The sequence below is a fragment of the Aspergillus flavus genome, chromosome 5, assembly GCF_009017415.1.
Source record: "Aspergillus flavus chromosome 5, complete sequence".
NCBI lineage: Eukaryota > Fungi > Ascomycota > Eurotiomycetes > Eurotiales > Aspergillaceae > Aspergillus > Aspergillus flavus.
Window position 1 is genome coordinate 1,832,228 of NC_092408.1, and position 16,183 is coordinate 1,848,410.

A 16,183-nucleotide genomic window follows, 5' to 3' on the forward strand; every position below is an offset into this window, starting at 1 on the left:
ATATGTCCATCTATACATCTGGTGCTCCAAGAATCTGAACCCTGTCTCTGCATATTGTAGACAAGTAATCAGCTTAAGCCTTCCCGTCAGAGAAGGACACAACAGCCCACTTTCCACTCCAAGCCCATTTCCGGGCCTCGGAGCCCCCGCCATTAGGCAGTTGGCGGAGTCTCTCGTCTTCACCTGCTGGCAGTCCGACAACGACATCCGCTTTGCAGGTCCGGAAAGCGAGGACACGAACGCCAGACTTAGGGCCCATTGGGCCGATGGCAGTCGTGAAAGGTGTTGTGGGGTCCCAGGTAGCCTAGGAAGCAACATGTTAATGTATGCGAGGGCTCAGGGAAGAGTGAGGGGTCACTTACATCACTGGTCAGCTTGCGATAGTTGAGGTCACCCTTGAAGAGGACGAGCTCGCTCTGTTGCAGGTCCTCAAAGAGATCCTTTGCTGTGTTGGGCATGCGCCAGTAGCTTCCGGGGGAGGTCCAGAAAGCGTGTGGGCGGATGACCAGCTTGCCATCTGCGTGGAGCCGGGACCATTGTTCGAAGAGGAAGTTTACCTCTGACAGCTCCTTATCGGAGAGAGGGGAATGTTCCTTGCCCGACTCATCGGCGGCAGTGTAGAATGATTGCGGGTCGGCGAGCGCGCTGATAAGGTCCCTGAAGTCCGGGGGTGTAACATCCGATACGAACCAAGGGATCAGCTTAGGGTGCAGTACAACTGTCGTAGCCAAGCCGGCAGAGAGAAGGTATCCGGCAAGGATAAGGTCAACGAACAGCTCGAAACCGGAGTTATCGAGAACAATGTCTACACGACGCTCCCCGGTCTTCTTCTCCTTGCGGGCCTTATTGAGCACCTCAAACGCGGCGTCCAAATCGTTGACGAGAATGTTCTTCTCCGCGGCCTTGCGCGCCTGCGAGCCCTGCAGTTTCTGAATATCCTCGTAGGTAAGAGAGGTTAAGAGGGACAGATCGGTGGCATTACCCCACAGACAGATCTCACACATCTCAGAGAAGAGTATACGCTCAGCCTGTTCGACCTGCTCCGGGGTCTTGCCGTCAGCCTGGCCCTTCTCCGCCTCCTGAGCGATTTCCTTGTATCTGGCGGCTAACTCCAGAACTGCCGGACGGGACGATTTGAAAGTTGACATCTTCTGGCGGGCAAATACATCGTATCCTTTCCAGTGTGTGGACAAGGCGAAGTAGGCACTGATGCGCCTGTCTATCCTCCGTTAACACGTCTATTCGCCATCTGTATTGCTCCAAGCAGATGTCGAACATACAAAGATAGCATTCAGAGTATAGCCATGCAACATCGTGCCATTTGGGGTTTCCTCGTTGCTCCAACTCCTTGTTATATTCTTCGATACCCGGCTGACCGTCGTCGGGTAGGGGGCTATGCGGACGCAATAGTTAGTGACTTCCTTGCCATAACCTGCGTCAAAATCCGCGTAAATTACTCACGTCAGTTGTCTGTTATGTTGCAATTCATATTTGAGCGCTGCGAGTTTCTCAATGATACCCTTTCCCTCCTTGCGCTTTTCTTCGTCGGATACATCACCAACAGTGCGGTGGAGGTCGTCAATAGCACCAGTCTATAGGGATACAGATGTTTAGCATGGATCAGACAAACAAAAGCATAGACGGCCAGAACACTCACGATAATCACGGGCCAGCGTTCAAGAGCAGAGGTCAAGGCGAAGCTGGATTTGTCGGAAGTAAGGTATTGCGCTGTTAACCAAGACCGGCAGAGAGGTGGGGTTAGTTTTGGGTGTTGATTTGTCGTATTATCTGACAATGAAGACACATACGGGTCTTGGGATCGAACTCCATCTTTTGCTGACTGTTGAACAGTGTTATTACACCGTTCAGTTAATTAAGATGATGAGGGGAGAGAAAAGGTGGGAACGAGCAGAAGGGGACAGAATTAAGGTGGGGAAGCAGAAGAATCAATGTTGGAGTCAATCGCGGGGTCTTTCTATTCTAGCAAAGCGGTCGGATTTCCGAAACCGACAACTCCGACGAGAAGAAACGCTCTCAAGGTCTAATCTATACCCATTGGATAATGCAATCAAAGTCGCTAACTAGCCATCACATTCATATCAATGGCCATGGAAGAAAAGCCAAATATCTTACTGCCCAATCCAACGTCCTCATACCTGCACATGGTTATTCGTTCACAAATCATTGTTCCGCTATGCAAGAAGTTCAAATCATCATTCAATAGATACAGTATTTGGTATCTGAGAGATATCTGTCGTTATTTCAGTCTGCAGGTATAACCAAAGAGACCCAACGCTCATTCCAGAACCGAACCTCTATGACCGGTCAAGAAGACCACTCTTCTCTGTCCACCCATAAACGCCGTCCCATGCAGATGTAAATCATCTCACATCATGGACATGATCGAGTTTTGTGCATAAGCCTAGAAAGAAACATGTCAGTCTCCTGCATTGCTTAAAGAAGAACAGAGTAACGAGTAGACAAATAAAAAGAAAGAAAGAAAAAGACAAGAGTAAAACTCACCATAGGCTTGATATCAGGGTGAGGCACAGCTTCAAAAACTTGGAAGTCCAGCTTAAGCTCTGGCCCAACGTTGATGAAGGCTCCCTTGTTCTCGGTGGTGTCGCAGTACTTGGGAGCAGAGAAGACGGTGATGCACCTTCCATCATGCTCGACTTCGTAACCCTCCATACGGACTTCGTGAGAGCGAATGATGGCTTCCAGTCCATTCTTCTCGCAGAATCTCTTGGTAACATCCGGACCAAACTGGAGACCAACTCCTCGCTTGCTGGGTCCGCGACCGGGCTCCGTCTGGGGATCAGTCCAGAGCATCTCCATCATCAGACCTTGCTGCCCGGGCTGGCGCTGGTTGTGGCGGTCCAGTTTCCGGATGTCATCCAGGGATGTGTTGTCGTCAGAGAAGAGACCACCGTGGAGAACAAGATACTTGTTGCCGATTAATGTAGCCAAGGGCAGAGCAGAGAAGGACTCCGAGAACACCTTGAACATCCTCTCGTTGTACTTCGCCTTGCACTCGCCCTCGAATCCATAAACCTTGTTCATATCGTCCGTCTCGTGGTTTCCACGGTTGAGGAAGATGCCATTCGGTCGCAGCCACTTGTATGCATAGAGAAGCAAGGCAATCTCAGTAGACCAAGAGCCGCGATCCACGAAGTCGCCGTTGAAAAGGTATGCGTGCTTTTCGCTCGGGTATCCGTTCAACCGGAAGATCTCCAGCAGATCGAAGAATTGTCCTGTCGCAACGTGTCAGTGAACAGCTAAAGGGGAAGGCCGGTGTGAAAAGAAAGGAACAAAGCGCGAATGAAACATACCATGCGTGTCACCGCAGACTGTCAACTTAGTACCCTGGTCCACACCAATCTCGACCATGGTTGGTTCCGCATACACGATGTCCTTGACAGCCTTGACGATCTGGAAGGCATACTTGCGATGAATTTTCTTGCCGTTCTTGAACCGCTCGATCATATCATCGATGAACTCTTGCGTCATTTCCTTCTCCAATCGCACACCATCATAGCTGTCGTCAACTGCTATGGCGTCGATATCTAAGTCCTCGAAGGCTGACGGCGGGTCACCCACTTCAATGGCCTTCTCAAATTCCATCCGGCGCACAAGCTTCTCGCAGTCTGCCAGTTTTACCTTCGCATCGCGGTTATTGGGCTCTCTCTTTGCAACGACTTTGAAGTCTCTAAGGGCATCTTTGTAGTTGAGGATGGCGGTGTTGGCTAGGGCTCGCCTCCAGTAGGCCTAGATTGAGTTAGTCAGTTGACAAGACGCTTCTTTCTGTTTCCTCTTCGAAAGTACGCAAGTAGTCTCAGCAGTACAGTATTTTCGACAGGGCAAAGGAAAGAACGAAAAGAAATATGATTGTAAAGGTGAATGTTACTGACCTTGGTGTAGGCGGGGTCGAGCTCAAGGGCCTTGGTGGCGTCGGCAATCGCGAAGCCATAAGCTTCGAGTTTAATATGCGCCTAGAGCAGTTAGCAAGCTATGCTCCCTCCATATGTTTCTCCTTCGCCTTCGGGGCCAAAAGAAGAGCAAGTGGTAGCAAACAAAAGGTGCCCAAAGCGCAACGTACCTGAGCGCGATTGCTGAAGAACGACGGCTCGCGATCATATTTCGCTATGGCCTGGGTGTAGAAATCCACGGCAGTAGGCCACTCATGTTGACCGAACGCTTTATTGCCCTGCACCTTAAGCGCAGTGGCAGCCTCGAGGTCGGACGACGCCATCGGAGGAAGGAAGGGAAGGAGAGTGAGGGGAGAGGGGTTTTCCGGTAGGAAGGCACGAGAGCGTTTGAAGGAAAACGGTTGATCGTCCACGGGAAGAGAACCTTAAGGCGAAACTCCTTTACTGGCTGAGGGGGTGGGCGAAGAAGCTTCGACGGAAGGAAACAGATTCAAATCGAACGGATAAATGTTCCTGAGGAAAGAATGCGGAATTTCTGCAGGAATCCGGACCCTTGAATCTATTTTCTTATCACTGGCTGGATTACTTTTTTGGAATTGAATCCCGAAGATCCTCCAGTCGCCGGTCTTGGCATTTCCGTTCCGACATCAAATCAATCCATTAACTCAATTAACTCCAATCTCTCTTCATTCCTCTGCCACAAAGCCACTCCGGTTCTTTCGCCTCGCGCCCCCGTCGAACGCCTCTCAGCAACGAGGTCCGTCGTCGCAATTTAATCACTCCCCATACCGAAATCCCACCCATCTCAACCGGCCCAGCACATGTCTTTCTACGTCGCACCCAGCCAGCAGCGCACTCTTCGCGCCTGCATGGTCTGCTCCCTCGTCCAACTGCACAGCGTACGTTCCAATCAGGACCAAGACTGCATAACCAAACAAAAAGAACCCGCCCCCGATAAACTGACACATTCTTCACAATAGAAATTCATGCGCGAAGGCTGCCCCAACTGCGATAACGTCCTCGGCCTCCGTGGCAACAACGACGCCATCCAAGAATGCACCTCCCAAGTCTTTGAAGGATTGGTTACCCTCCGTGACCCCAACACCAGCTGGGTAGCTCGCTGGCAGCGACTGGACAGTTACGTGCCGGGAACATATGCCGTTAAGGTGACTGGATCGGTAGGTTTTATCTGGATTATGATCCTATGCTATCTCTTGGCCAGATTTGGGACTGACGTGGTGGTTTGTTTACTATGTAGCTCCCCGATGAGATTATTTCGAGCTTGGAGGATTCGGGTGTGAAGTATATTCCTCGCGATGGTAGCACTGGTGAGGAGGAAACCTGATCGGTGTTTTTTTCTGTGGTTCGAGGCGCGCCTTATTACAATTTTTCCCAGGTCTCCTGGCTAGAAAGGGTGGGATGGTTCTGTTGTCGGGGATTTCATAGCGGGCTGTTCCTTCCCGTTGCACGCACTTGGGAGTTAGGGATTTCGGTTTACGTTCGATATACGTCTTTGGGTATGGGCTGCTTTGTTATTATGCTGGAGTTGTCCCCTTTCTTTTGTCACTCAGCACTACTTGAGAACTCATTTTTGAAGATAAACAGTTGGATTTTGTTCGATACCCAACATGCAGAATCGATGCACCTTGGGACGGCATTAGATTGCCGTTTGCTATAGATATATATATAGTGTGCTAACAGCTTCAAAAGACATAACTCGTAGATAGCGTGCCAATCAGACACGGAGAGACCCACCCAAACCAACAATGAACGCCGGACTCTGCCAATTCAGGGAAACAGAAAGAGATGCAAATTTAATGGAAAATGATAATCATGCAACCCAAGTTCCTTACAGCTGCTTGATAATCTTCTCAATGCTCTCCAGGAGGATATCAGCTGCAGAGACGTTAGCACCGGTTCGACACGTTTGAGCTAGGGTAGAATTTGACTTACCATGGTGCTGCTGGAAGATCAGCATGGGCCGGAGGCGAACGGCGCTGACTCCGCTTCCACCAATGTTGACACCGACGCCCTTGGCCTTGCCGAGGAACTCGTCACGCTTGGGGGTATCCCAGGCAATGAAGGTTCCCTGGCCCTTACCACGGAGGTTCTGCAGATGCTCGGGGTACTTCTCAGCAAGGCGCTGGAGACCAGAGTACAGGTATTCACCGGTCTTGGCGGTGTGCTCGACGAGGTTCAGGCGCTCGATCTCCTCAATGATACCACGGAAGATGAGGGCACGAGCGGGGTCACCCATCCAGGTGTTGAACTGACGGTAAGGCTTGTTGGGACGCAGGGCGGGGTTACCGTAGTAGTAACCGGCGGTCTGGGCCTTCTTCGAGAAGGTCACCATGTCGGGAGGGGTCTCGAGGTTCCAGTGGTCGTGGGCCCAGAACTTGCCTGTAGCTCCAACACCGGTCTGCACCTCATCGACGATGAAGAGAACGTTGTTACGCTTGGTGATCTCGCGCAGGCCGCGGAAGAAGGCAGGAGAGGCGTGGTTGTCTCCACCCTCGGACTGGATGGGCTCGACAACGACGGCGGCGACAGGGTTGTGCCATTCCTTGATCAAACGCTCGGTCTCCTGGAGGCAGCGCTGTTCCTCCTGGGCGTTCTCCTGAGCATGCTCTTCAAGTGGGTACTTGAGGGAGGGGAAAGGCGCCTGGGGCCAGTCGAAGGCAGGGATGTCGAGCTTGTGGATGGGCTTACTGCGGGTGGTGGACAGACTGCCAAAGAGACGGCCGTGGAAAGCAGACTTGAAGGACATGATAGACAGCTGTGGGGAGCCTGGAGACTGGTTGTTCATGGTAGTCTGCAGTTCCTCCTCAGTGAACTCCTTCTCGGGACCTCCACGCTGCAACTGACGGTAGTACATGAAAGCGGCTTTGTAGGCAGTCTCGTTGGCGTCAGATCCGGCCATGGCGGTGAAGACCTGGTTCAGGCCCTTGGGGGCGACCTTGAGGATACCAGTGTTCAAGATGTCAGCCCAGTCAGCAGAGGGGAAGTTGCCCAGGGCTGGTCGGTTGATCAAAGAGGTAGTCATCTCGGGCGATTGAGCGACTTTGGTGAGATGGGGGTTGTTGTAGCCAACAGGGATAGAAGCAATCTGAGCGTAGCTAGCGACGGACATCAGCCATAAGGTAGGGGATACGGAGGAGATGACAATTAAAGTAGAACTTACACATCCAGGAGGACATTTCCATCGAGATCAGCAATACTAGCGCACATTGTTAGCAATTGCTACGGCAAGCATGCGTTACCACCAAGCGAGTGACATACTAGTTACCAATAGACTTGGAATAATCAGTGAGCATGTTCAAGCTTCGCACGTCAAAGACCTTGTCCAATTCAGCTGTGGCAGCCTTGTTCTTAGGGCCCGGGATGGCGGTGGCCAACTTGGGACCAGCGGGCTCATCAGCAAAGAAGGGCTTCGCCGCCGCGCGAAGGTGCGGGGTGGTGCTGATGGTGCGGGCAGTCGGCACGCGCGTCACCGAGCGCAATCTGAAGCTGGAGCGAGCAATGGAGGCCATTATGATTGATTTATTATGAGAAATGAGGGTGTACAGAGGTGTGGCGATTCTCCCGCTGCGTGAGTTGGGGAGAAGAAGAACTCCTGGCAGCAGATGTGGGGAGACGGTGATAAGGTAGATAAGAGCTCGATTGCTTTGATCACAGCTCAATCAAGCACGAGTCTCGAGGCAATTGAATCCGCCAGGGGTATATTTTGGAAACTGAGTAGAATACAAAGGAACAAGGGGAATTGCGGCGACCAGCTAGTCTTATATCACCAAGAATTCTAGGTCTTGAGCGGAATGCCGGCGAATTTGGAGCTCTCTGTTGAGCTGCCCCGCGGCCGGGGGGAGCTATCGTCGGCGAGTTGAACCAATCAGAACGCGTTCGACCACCGCCGTCGGCGATAACAGCGAAGTAAGGACTCAGAGGGAAATGCTCTGGCTAATCACCTCTGGCCAAATAGTTGTCCCAATGAAGAAGGTCTTCGCCGGAATCTATTGCAAATAATCTTAGTCAAAGATTCTAAACATCAATTGTTGTTTGTCATTATTATAGGAGTGTGTCAATGGTCTCAATTCCCTCCCAGAATAGAAGCTCTTTTAAGTCTTCCCCAAATCCGATAAGCGATAAGACGTCACGTTTATCAATGTGCGATAAGGACTGCCACTCCCGCGTGATCACAGAAGATCTACGGCTTCACTCTCTAGGTAAATGGATTGGCGTAAATGTTCAAGAGTCTCTACATATCCCCGACTTGGGATCTCGAGTCAACTATAAGATCATAGATCATGGTGCTATATGCATGCTAATCTCATCTGAACATGTTGCGCATATTGCGTTGCTTTCGAGAAAATATATATGATAGACGTCACAGTTAACTCATGTTTTCCTTGTCACACTTCAATGGCTAAGAAAAGACACGCACTCTTCTTGAAGACAGTACAACGTCATTGATGGATGAATCACTTGCAAAAACAATTGCTAACTCAACATAGGACACAAAAAAACAATCCTATATTGGCTATGGGAGCCTGTACATAAGTACAATAACTTCGATCCCTCTCTACGAGATCATGGTGTAATAAAGTACTACCTAAGCTTCCCCTCCGGATATCAAGTCGGTTGATATAATATCATTTGTTATATAGACGCTATATAAGCTTTCAGAAAATTGCAGCAAGTTTCGCCTGGATTGAAAGCAAATATCGGCGGCTGGCCTAGCCTCGTAGTAAGATATATCAAACAACCAAGCCAATAGTAGTTACTCAAAAACTAGATACATTCAACCACAGCTTGAGCACCAGCTAATCCTCCTCGGAAGCGTTGAGCAAGAAACCGATTGAGTTAGCCTCATTCTCGTAGTAGCTGTCGCCCGGATCACTATAATCCTCTAATGACCCGCTATATCCCTCACTCGACAAGTCCTGATGCTGATCAGGAGAGATTTCTGAATCAAGGGAGTTGCCTTCTTCCCATCCTTTGGTCTGCCCTCTTGATATCATCTCAGCACTCGAAGATGTATCGGAACAGACTTCCACTGAAACTGATAGAGAGATTGGCGAGAGATGTGCCGTAAATCTTTCATCATGCTTTCTAAACGCAGGCAGGATGGTGGCCTGGTACCAACCCTTCTCCTCAATGAGCTTGTCCCATTTCCAATGTCCAACAATCTCTTCTTCTCCAACCACCCAAAGGCAGAGGAATTCATCTTGATAGTCCCGATAGAACGTCCGGTATGGCTTCCTTACCCTGTAGTAGCACATTTCATCAACCGTACTAAGAAGGTATCGACCCTTAGCCCTTCGGACCCTGGGATTGATAACCGTAAGCGTCTGAGAGCCTCTCTTCCGGGGCCTTTTTTGGGCAAGTCTCCGTGCAGCTCCTGCGGATGTAGTGAATGAGATGAACGGTGTGGGAGCCCGGGAATTGTGGGCGTGGATTGATAACGATATTGCCCGGGCCTCGAAAGTGTCTAGTCTTTTGATTTGATCTCTTGAATAAAGGCGGTTTTTTGATGTTGGCTTGACCGTCGAGTGGGAATCCCAGATTCTGAGGAGTGGCTTGTCGAGAGCTAAGCGAAATGCAGAATACCATGGATGTTCGTCTTCCTCGGTGGGTTCTGGAAAATATTCCAGAGGTATATCCTCTGTTGGAGTGGATGCTTGTGCCATTAGGTTAGAAGCACGGTATCTAGTTGCTATACGGTCGGTTGTTTGGTGGTTAGTATTGTGCGTTGTTTGTAAGCTGGAGGAAGCTGGATGGAGACTCTCCTTCTGTGGTTTTAACAGTAAAACACTGTCTCTGTGACTCATCTCTTTGCAAATTGTGAAGACATGTTATGGTAATCATGACGACTTTTGCTGAAGCGTAAGGGCATGACTGCGACTAGAGAGTGCGTAATGAGCGATAGTGGCATGCAAATTGCTTTCTTTGCAAGCCTCGTCAGTAAGAATGAAGGAAGAATGGTAGCAATGCGACTGACAATGGTGATGCTTGTAATTCCTGCTGGGGCACCTAGCATGAAGTTGAGCTTCGAGAATTAGCTCTACTATAATGTTATCAGAAGGGGGGCTATGGTAACTGGGACCCCGCTAGTATGGAACTAATCATAATAATATGCTACTTTCACCACATTAGTAGGGACGTGGGGACTATTGCTGATTGTTTTTTATAAGGTGTATGATTGATCAGACACTGACAGTTCAACTCAGGCAAATTTACATTTCGTAGCTTGGAGAAGCTGGCGGTCGACAGATGAGTACTACCACACCAATCTTTGTCGAGTGATACCCAAGTATGGTTGTAGCTGTTATTGTCGAGATCGGATTGTTGACATGCATGAAATATGGACCGGATAGATTAGTCTGATTCACACTGGAAGTCTAGAACATGAATAGACTTGGTCTTGAGTAAACACCAAAGGCAATACTCAATCGAAGCCGTCTATAATACCCCTTTTCTAAACAATGAGCACTGATTACAGATGTGATAAGCTGTTTCGCAGGTAATCTGCCTCTAAATCTGTCATGGCGAAACCTGACGATGATGAACGGATCTATCCGTGATGCTATGGTGAGGCTTCAATGACGGTGTGTTTACTGTGCGTCAAGATAGCATCGAGTTACCGAGAGGTATGTTTCGATCATACGGTGACTGGTTGCAGCTGAGACAATTAATATATGTACCTAGTATGAAAATCAAGGAAGGGAAAGGAGTCTTCTATTCAGATAGGGGGATTACAACTCATATATTACTGCCAATTCTCGACCAGGCCTTGAAAAGACGAATATACCTTGTTTAGTCTTCTCACCTGCTCTGCTGACTCGTGTGCTGTCTTTCCGAATTGGTCAAGACGCTAATGTATTGTGTGGATCTCAGTATATTTCTATATTAGTTAGCAAGTTCAATGGGACTAAGAGAGAGGTATAGTACATATGCTTAGGGTATTTCACCGATGAAAAGAGAAAAAAGTACGTGCTTTAGAGATACGACGGGCTTAAGTATCATTCGGAAGGTGGTAGTAAAAGCAGGGATTAGTGACTCCACAATCGCACCTAAGTATCAAGTTACTAGTAATAAACTAGCCTCTAAGAGCACAGAAGAAGGGAGAGCAATCAACGGTGCAGCTGCAGCTGCAAGGATTAGTAGTAAGCACGGCTTAGTGCTCGAGAAGCAAATCCAGGATAACGACGAAACACAAGTACATTGCTAACAGTACACAATTGCTATGAACAGCGATAGGGATACCACAATCATGACATCCCACAGCGGTCATATCCCTGACAACAACGATATATCAAATATCAGTAACTCCCCACCATTATGGAGGGGTATTAGACTAATAGACTTCTTGGCAATCTAGGTCCTACAGAGATCTGCGCAAGGCCCCTACTAACCTGATACATCTCCACCCAGCGCTAGTAGTCTCCCTTAGGGCTTCGTATTCCACGGAGATTGCCGGCCGACGGAGGCCGGAAATACTAGTCTACCACGATTCGCTAAAAACGGCCGAGGTCGCCTCCCGGAGTCTGGGCGGACAGGGATCTATACGACTAGATATGCACGTAATCTAATAGGCAGCTTAGTGAATGGACCTGCGTCCATCCTTAAGCTTTTAGTAATAATACTGACATGTTAAAGAGAAATCATGCCACTTCGCCGTCGATACTAACGGATATATTTCGGAGATGTGGAGATGGTGGGGATGGCGGGATTTCTTTCACGAGGGCTTTGTGGTGGAACCTCCCTGTGTGCTTTTACGTAGGGAGGGTGGAAGTATACACTGATCGAGTGCATTCTCACTCTCATTATTATTTCTTTTATTTGGATTGTCCGGTGGGACAACTGTAGTGTATCATATGTACTAATACATGTAGTTTTTTTATGTACAAGAAGTAATATGTGGTTTCGTAAGAGTGATCGAGCTCAAAGATCGTAAATCAGCAGTCAATGCTTGTTGGAACATGATAATGGTAGGAGAGGTTGAAGGAATGTCATATGGAATGCTTGTCTTTGAATGGCGAGCTGGTTTGCCGGGTAAGAGATAAGGAAGACTTCTCGCTGCCAGGCGACGTGTATACCGCACTGTCACACTTAAGATCAAAGTCTTGATTGGGCGTTGTGACACGGGCATGATTAGATGGCATGCTATGAGTATTACCGGTTGGATCGCTTAGGTTCCGGGATTCGGTCCAAGTTTCCATCTCAACCGTCCGGTAGACCTCAAATCGTTCCAGCTGGCTATCAGTATCAGGATGATGTGATCGGCCCCTCGAGGGTTTGGTAGAGTGCCTAGACGGGTTGACCGACGACCATAACTTCTGAGGACGGCTTTGACCATACCCAGATGCGTATCTCTGAGTGGACTGGAGTAGCCGTGGCAAGAAGAATGCAACGAGAGGCCTTAATGCAGGCGCAGAGGCACAGATCTAATGAATATTAGAAAACGTTTGCCGCAAGGAATTTTGCTAGACATACCAATCCCAAATTGATCTCTATTGATGCAGCGAGAAAGACCGGCCAGCCGAACCAAGTCATGTCGTATGAGGCGATCATACTCTTATAAACATAGACTGTCCGAACGGTGCCGGCAACATTGACCACGATTCCAAGGCTAAAAATGGACATCACAGCAATTCGCTGCCGGGCCGGGAGTTTAAGATTCCAGATCAACGGCATCGGGATGACCGTGGATATGAAGTCGGTAAAGATATTGACGACACTAGCGGCGAATACAACGGCCCCGTCATTTAGACAGTGATGAGGGTATGTAGGCTGAAAGTCCCAGTAGGCATGAATCGGGCTGGAAAATTGGCATAGGGTGAGAAGCAAGAAGAAGAAAATAGGAGTACGTAGACATACCTGCATTGGAAAATGCATACAAACAAAAAGATAATACACAGCAGTGCCACCAAGACCATTGCCCCGATCAACACTATATTGTATGTGGTATAGAGGCCCTTGCTACCGGCTCCGAGTAGTCGTTTGCAAAACCATAACAGCGCGAGCTTCGTGATGCTGGATGATAGGGAAAAGAGGATTTGAAAGAGGAGGTTGAATTTGGAGGCAGTTGGAAGCCATTCTAAGGGGACGTCCCATATATGTCGGTTGCATCCATGTCGTTCAGTGGCTAAGCAAATGACCACGCACATCGCAATCGTAAAAGCCTAGAAACATGTTAGAACCAGCTAGGGATGCCATGTTTCTGTTGTAACATACTAGCGCGACTACGATAAGAATGTCGTCGATGCCGGGGCTGCATGTTATCTTGATGCGAGTATAAAGTCTGAGGCAAGTGATGACAAAAGCTATGGCGGAAAAGACGATGGTCACGACAAGGACAGAATCCCCACGGGTGGTAGGGTCAATATAATTCGGTGTTGGCCATGTCGCCAACACATCGGCTGGGGGAAGCTTCATGTTTCGCGTTTAGTCCGGAGAACCGCAATTCGTTGACGATAGTAGTCGTGTCGTTGTACAGTAGATGATTTTGTTATTCAGTCAAATATGTCCATTGCCATTAGCACCCCAGTCGAGTGGTAAGGATCGTATAGGCCATCATTCGGGTGTCAACGTCGTGTCAAGGGTTGTAAGGAGCGAGAGGAGATGGATAGATCGAAGTGAAATACCGACATGGGCAGACTGGCAAGATGATATACTCTACGATCAGTGTCTCACAAGTAGGGCGCGCCCACTTTGGATCGAGACCAGCAAGAGTACGACAGCCTAATTGGCGAGAAGACCAATCCCTGTCTCTCTGGGACCAGGGACGCCGATCAATAATGTCTTTCTGAGAACCAGGGACAGGGCTCGTGGTATTTGTGGGCTAGCATTTTGGCCTTTTATAATTCCCCATGGCCAACCCCGGTCAAGAGTCACTGCATTCACTGCAGTAGGCTCAAAAGCAGGCACACGATGGGGTTTCGAGGAATGCCGGACTGCCCCTCCCCTGGCCAGTGTGCTGCCACGCGATCGCAAAAACAGAAGCAAATCCGAATGCTACCGGGGTTTCACGTTCATTGAAGGGTGGTGATAGGCAGGTCCGTGACCCATCGTTCACGTTCTGCTCCACCGTGGGTTGTGGCCGATCTAATGGTGGACCATTAATGGTTGCAGCAACGTCTGGACCCCTGGCCAGAGCCACCGAATCCAAAAAGTTAAAAGAAATTCCAGTGCCTGGGATAAGTGACAGTTTGCCGGCGTAACGTCGCTGATTCGAGGATATTAAGCCGACCGACGTGTCCCCTGGAAGACAGGGACCAATTAGTGGCCCTCGCAGCTGCGAGTTCACTTAAGAAATTGCCAAGTCCCGTGGACACGAGGCTGGCTACCAATCGCGTTACATTACCTTTTCCACGGTCAGTGCACCAACAATCTATTATGCCTTTCTCGTGTTAGAGTAGTAGTATTATAATAGTCACTGTTATGGTTTTAAGCAGTTAGTCCACCACTAGTTTCAAGTCCGTGTCCTACTGTGCTATACCCCAATGGTCACTAAGGTATGGACACGGTGGAGCCGCTGAAAGGTTAGCAGATCTGGGTAGCGAAGTCGGCAGTCAAGGTCGAGGTATTTCTCGTTTGTCTTACGTACTATCGACGGAACAACCCCGCGCACCCTTACAAGGTCACTCTAATTTGTGGCAATATGTGGATGGAACTAACACGATTTAGGTAGCAGACCACCTGAGCCTGGACCTAAGAGCAACCAAAGGGAATTACTAACTATGAGGAAATTATAAGGGAAGAGAACACAAGACAAAACTCGAGGAAAGCAGAAAAAAGAAAGAAAAAGAAAGAAGGATGTGACCATGGTCGGGTTGATACTAGTACCTTCCACAGTACCATCGCAACCCTTGGAATTGACTTCTCATGAACTCAAAAGGCAACGGTCCGGTGTTTTGCATGTGTTTCCCGAGGCAAGCCTCCGCTAGTCATTTAGCTTGTTATTTCCTCGGCCCCTTGACTCAAATATCACTGACCATACAAAACTATAAATGGCCCCGTACTCGATATACGCATGTAGATATCTGTACGGAGTACCTGATGGTCTCGGCTGTCGTATGGACCAAAGTTTGACCACGTACCTCAACTGCATACTTAACCGAGGGCCGCAACAATGAGCATCTAACTGGTAGGGCTATGTCCTACAAGACTATTTTCCTTCAGCCCAAAAAATGAGGCAAAAATATTAAAATAAGTAAATAATAAAAATGAAAGAATGAAAAAGAGAGAGAGATAGAGACCTTGACCTTCACCTGTCAATCCAACTTATCCGCCCTAGACTAACCTCTGAGCGTTAAGCACCGCATTGCAGAAATAACAACAAGGTTAAGGTTACAGCTTCAGTAAGTTCACTCCGTTCAGCCGAAGAGAGAGCTACACTACTTAGGTGGATATCCCGGCTATCGAGGAAACCTCATATTTGAGTCCGAGTTTTGACCGTTGGGTCATGACATCACTGTCCTATACGCACCTAGTGGAAATATTTGATAGTCGCCACTTTTGCTTCTGGTAGTACCCACTATGAGAGGCTGATTCGACATCCAAGCCATCAACAAAGGCTTCTTTTTGAGAGAAGAATCCTTCAGGGTCGATCATGTCGGGTGGATATCTCTATGGTCGGGTCAAAACTGGGCAGGGTCTATCCCAGGAAGCTCTGGGAGCGTGCCGGCAGATCATAAGTGGACCCGACGACTTCCCCCATCGTTCTTGTTAATCATCCGAATCAGTCGAAAGAATCATCTGTGGCTTGTGGTTTCTATAACCTGAGATGAACCGGATTTGCTCTATTGCGAGTACCTATCCTATTTTTAAGTCATGGGATATTACATTATCGTATGAAAAAGAAGGAATACTTAGGAGTTGCCCAAGCTACTCTGTGGAAAAAGTGATCTCAACCATGGAAAAGGAAGCCGTCGTCTCGAAATGCTAATGCTGGTCTGATCTTCGCAGGTCTATCAGTAAAATTGTGTGCTCAGAGATGGGCACATTCCGGTGTTATCTGCCGAAGATATGAGCCATTTTTGATAAAGCTCAAGTACCAGCTTTGTTTCAACAGGACAGGTACAGTCCCTGAATGGGTTTTGGCCGATTATCCCATATTCACTATTCAAAGTAGACAAGTTTCAAAAACAAGTTACAAGAGTACAGTTGAAAGCTTGTTGGGCTGTCGAAGTGGGTATCTTGACTTACGTAGTCTTGGGATCGTCAAGATTGGTCTTTGCCGAATATTCTGTCTTAGT

General features: G+C 48.6%; 5 protein-coding genes across 5 annotated transcripts; 1 reads left to right on the plus strand and 4 right to left on the minus strand.

Annotated features, from left to right (window-relative positions):
* Positions 1-73: 73 nt before the first annotated feature.
* On the minus strand, positions 74-4,252 carry F9C07_2107990 (uncharacterized protein; the record flags this gene model as incomplete). Its single annotated transcript, XM_071509033.1, has 12 exons — positions 74-304; positions 363-1,219; positions 1,281-1,393; positions 1,462-1,592; positions 1,658-1,728; positions 1,809-1,840; positions 2,157-2,192; positions 2,391-2,422; positions 2,524-3,254; positions 3,333-3,768; positions 3,912-3,992; positions 4,100-4,252. The coding sequence occupies 12 exons, from the start codon at positions 4,250-4,252 to the stop codon at positions 74-76; spliced, it is 2,904 nt and encodes a 967-aa protein (XP_071364403.1).
* Positions 4,253-4,641: 389 nt separating this feature from the next.
* F9C07_6277 (transcription elongation factor spt4) lies at positions 4,642-5,787 on the plus strand. The gene is made up of 3 exons (XM_041286370.2): positions 4,642-4,828; positions 4,910-5,107; positions 5,188-5,787. The coding sequence occupies exons 1-3, from the start codon at positions 4,751-4,753 to the stop codon at positions 5,272-5,274; spliced, it is 363 nt and encodes a 120-aa protein (XP_041147623.1). The 5' UTR covers positions 4,642-4,750; the 3' UTR covers positions 5,275-5,787.
* Positions 5,517-7,728, minus strand: F9C07_2284824 (aminotransferase class-III-domain-containing protein). Its single transcript, XM_041292867.2, has 4 exons — positions 7,209-7,728; positions 7,111-7,146; positions 5,883-7,045; positions 5,517-5,825 (listed from the first exon to the last, which is right to left on the minus strand). Exons 1-4 carry the CDS (start codon positions 7,457-7,459, stop codon positions 5,779-5,781), a joined length of 1,497 nt encoding a protein of 498 aa, XP_041147624.1. The 5' UTR covers positions 7,460-7,728; the 3' UTR covers positions 5,517-5,778.
* Positions 7,729-8,102: 374 nt separating this feature from the next.
* F9C07_1647934 (uncharacterized protein) lies at positions 8,103-10,262 on the minus strand. The gene is made up of 3 exons (XM_071508283.1): positions 10,164-10,262; positions 9,925-9,972; positions 8,103-9,870 (listed from the first exon to the last, which is right to left on the minus strand). Exon 3 carries the CDS (start codon positions 9,752-9,754, stop codon positions 8,747-8,749), a length of 1,008 nt encoding a protein of 335 aa, XP_071364404.1. The 5' UTR covers positions 9,755-9,870; positions 9,925-9,972; positions 10,164-10,262; the 3' UTR covers positions 8,103-8,746.
* Positions 10,263-11,203: 941 nt separating this feature from the next.
* On the minus strand, positions 11,204-14,697 carry F9C07_2163129 (uncharacterized protein). The gene is made up of 5 exons (XM_041292868.2): positions 14,533-14,697; positions 13,161-14,460; positions 12,804-13,108; positions 12,420-12,744; positions 11,204-12,370 (listed from the first exon to the last, which is right to left on the minus strand). The coding sequence occupies exons 2-5, from the start codon at positions 13,359-13,361 to the stop codon at positions 11,936-11,938; spliced, it is 1,266 nt and encodes a 421-aa protein (XP_041147625.1). The 5' UTR covers positions 13,362-14,460; positions 14,533-14,697; the 3' UTR covers positions 11,204-11,935.
* Positions 14,698-16,183: the final 1,486 nt, after the last annotated feature.

What these genes read in the sequence shown, in the direction of transcription:
- F9C07_6277 (XM_041286370.2), top strand. Translation starts at nt 4,751, where the DNA reads ATGTCTTTCTACGTCGCACCCAGCCAGCAGCGCACTCTTCGCGCCTGC. An exon ending in CCCTCGTCCAACTGCACAGC is followed by an intron (nt 4,829 to 4,909) that starts GTACGTTCCAAT and finishes TCTTCACAATAG; the next exon opens with AAATTCATGCGCGAAGGCTG. An exon ending in CCGTTAAGGTGACTGGATCG is followed by an intron (nt 5,108 to 5,187) that starts GTAGGTTTTATC and finishes TTTACTATGTAG; the next exon opens with CTCCCCGATGAGATTATTTC.
- F9C07_2284824 (XM_041292867.2), bottom strand. Translation starts at nt 7,459, where the DNA reads ATGGCCTCCATTGCTCGCTCCAGCTTCAGATTGCGCTCGGTGACGCGC. An exon ending in TCCAAGTCTATTGGTAACTA is followed by an intron (nt 7,147 to 7,208) that starts GTATGTCACTCG and finishes AATGTGCGCTAG; the next exon opens with TATTGCTGATCTCGATGGAA. An exon ending in GATCTTCCAGCAGCACCATG is followed by an intron (nt 5,826 to 5,882) that starts GTAAGTCAAATT and finishes ACGTCTCTGCAG; the next exon opens with CTGATATCCTCCTGGAGAGC.
- F9C07_1647934 (XM_071508283.1), bottom strand. Translation starts at nt 9,754, where the DNA reads ATGAGTCACAGAGACAGTGTTTTACTGTTAAAACCACAGAAGGAGAGT.
- F9C07_2163129 (XM_041292868.2), bottom strand. Translation starts at nt 13,361, where the DNA reads ATGAAGCTTCCCCCAGCCGATGTGTTGGCGACATGGCCAACACCGAAT. An exon ending in GTATGCATTTTCCAATGCAG is followed by an intron (nt 12,745 to 12,803) that starts GTATGTCTACGT and finishes CCAATTTTCCAG; the next exon opens with CCCGATTCATGCCTACTGGG. An exon ending in TAGAGATCAATTTGGGATTG is followed by an intron (nt 12,371 to 12,419) that starts GTATGTCTAGCA and finishes AATATTCATTAG; the next exon opens with ATCTGTGCCTCTGCGCCTGC.